The sequence below is a fragment of the Cynara cardunculus genome (assembly GCF_001531365.2).
Source record: "Cynara cardunculus var. scolymus isolate 2C chromosome LG 15, CcrdV1, whole genome shotgun sequence".
Taxonomy (NCBI): domain Eukaryota; kingdom Viridiplantae; phylum Streptophyta; class Magnoliopsida; order Asterales; family Asteraceae; genus Cynara; species Cynara cardunculus.
This window is the reverse complement of record NC_037542.1, coordinates 12817839-12820124: the sequence shown is the minus strand read 5'-3', so window position 1 is coordinate 12820124 and position 2286 is coordinate 12817839. Positions and strand designations below refer to the sequence as shown.

General features: G+C 39.9%; 1 protein-coding gene across 1 annotated transcript; it reads left to right on the top strand.

Moving 5' to 3' along the window:
• The first annotated feature begins 318 nt into the window (after positions 1-318).
• LOC112528555 lies at positions 319-2286 on the top strand. Its single transcript, XM_025139578.1, has 2 exons — positions 319-532; positions 1298-2286. Exons 1-2 carry the CDS (start codon positions 379-381, stop codon positions 2284-2286), a joined length of 1143 nt encoding a protein of 380 aa, XP_024995346.1. The 5' UTR covers positions 319-378.

The following is a 2286-nucleotide window of genomic DNA, read 5'->3' as shown; positions in this document are numbered from 1 at the left end:
GCTAAATTCAACAACAATTAATTACATATCCCTTTATATGAGTTGATTTCCAAGATGACTTCAGCTACCGACGACTGTTTCAGAATTTGGAAAGTGTTGGCGATGGATGCAGCTACATCCCATTGTACGAATAACATCCTCGATCAGAGAGACAGAAGATTGTTGTTGGGGTTCTGCCTAAAGATAAATACTTTAGAAAGTGGGAAGATTTATAGCAAACCCATGTTGTGGATCGGGATCTACATAGCCGTAGCAACATTATTGTGTATGTTTCTCATGCTCGCTGATTTGTTCCATGGTTTTCGAAATAGAAAACTCTGGTTTCCATCCAAATATTTCACTCTCAACACTACTACTATCATCCTCATAACTATCGCAATGAAGCTCCCTGTCGATCTGAGTGGTCAGATGCCGGGCGCCATGGACCAATTAGCCAAGACGGGAAGCATGACCTTCATGTGTACTATGATGTCTAATTTGATGCCTTCTCTGGCGTCTATGGACAATAGGGAACTTCTTGCAAATGTTACAGGTATGGTCCTTCTCGTTATCACAATCGTTGTCAATTTTTTAATCCAGATCGAGACCGGTGTGGTTATTAAGTACTTTGATGACTATGTTTACATAGGCGTAATGCTCTATTTACTTGTAATAATGATATCTTCGGCATTAACGATTCCAACCTCAAAAAAGATATTGGAATTTAAGTATCAAAGGGTACAAAACACAACTTCAAATGACGTACGTCCACAACGTACAAGATTGTCGAGGGTTGAAGAACTAATACAACATGTGAGAAAATATTGGATGATGGCAGGAACTTCTAGCCCCCAGTTTGTTATGATTACCACTCCACTATGCTCTGCGGTTGGGATAGCTTGTGTGCCTACGATAGCCCTGCATTACTATTTCCTTGTGTACACCTGCGTAAATAATTATGGAGAAGCTGCCTATTTAAATTTCGGTTCAGATTATGAGTGGTCGATAGTTGTGATTGTCGTAGTACAATCCATTGGAATTTTAGTGGGCATCATTGCCCCATTATTCAGATGCTTTGCAGCCTTAAGTTTCAAATTGTCCCTTGAATGGGTTAATAAACATACCAAGGTCTGTGAAGTAGAGAAGTATTGGACGCAAAAGTTGTTGGAGTGGAAACAGATTCCTTTAGCTTTTCCATTAAGTGGTCGGATATCAAAAGCTCTTGTCTACAATTTGTATCACCTCATTCTAAACTTTTGCATTATCTGTCAGAAGGTAATTGTGGTATCATGCAAAATAATAGTACTCATTCCACTAGGCACTGTCATTATCGGTGTGTTTTGCGTAAATTGCTGCAAGTCATTGAAGGCAAACTTCTTTCTTACGCGTATTGCGTCAAATTGTGATACAAGCCGAGACGATGGATACTATGTTTTGCAACTTCAAGACAAGATGGAGCTTGGTAGAAGAACACTCAAAAGCTTTTCAAACTCGGCAAATCGCTCAATCCAGAAGGGTGAGAAGCAACTGCCTACAAATCTTCTGAAGCTGATTGAGCAATGTAGGAGATTCGAAGGAGTAGTGAAATTTGATAGTGGGAATATTCAACGTCTGAATTTGGTTACATTTCCCAACAGTTGGAGCTTGCCGATAGTAACCTTAACATGCATCGCAATTACACTTCCAAACATCAGTCAGGAGAGTGTTGATAACTTGTTTAGAGGTGTGTGTGAAAGTCTTTCATATACTCTTCTTGTTGAAGAAAGCCTCAACAACGTAGGTGAATATAAAAAAATTCATAAGGCAACTATGGCGTTGTGGCAAGAGGTTGAAGTCAACTACAAGTGGTTGGGGAACACGCTCCAAAGAAATGCCTATAAAGAAAAAAATATAAAAGAGATTCTTGAATGGTTTGCTGATACAGCAAAGGACATTGCAGTAGAAATGAACAAACACATCAATCAGGAACCGTTTGACAGCTCTTGTGACAGGTTGGTTGTTGCTGATTCGATGTATCGTGTGACGCAAACAATCATGGTTAACTACGCTGATGACATCAAAGACGACAGAGGAGAGCAACTGTTTAACCAGCTATCTAGCATGATTGTAGACATAGCGGTTGCTTGTTTTACCAACTTACCACGAGTCATAGTAATGAAATGCCAGGAAGATGCAATTGAGAAACGAGAGGCTAGTGTTCGGGCTGCAGCGGAGCTTCTTGGCAGTACTAAGAAGGTAATAGAAGAAGTTTATGCGTGTGAAGTACCAAACTTGGATCCTGAGCAAATGGCATTTATTGACAAGTGA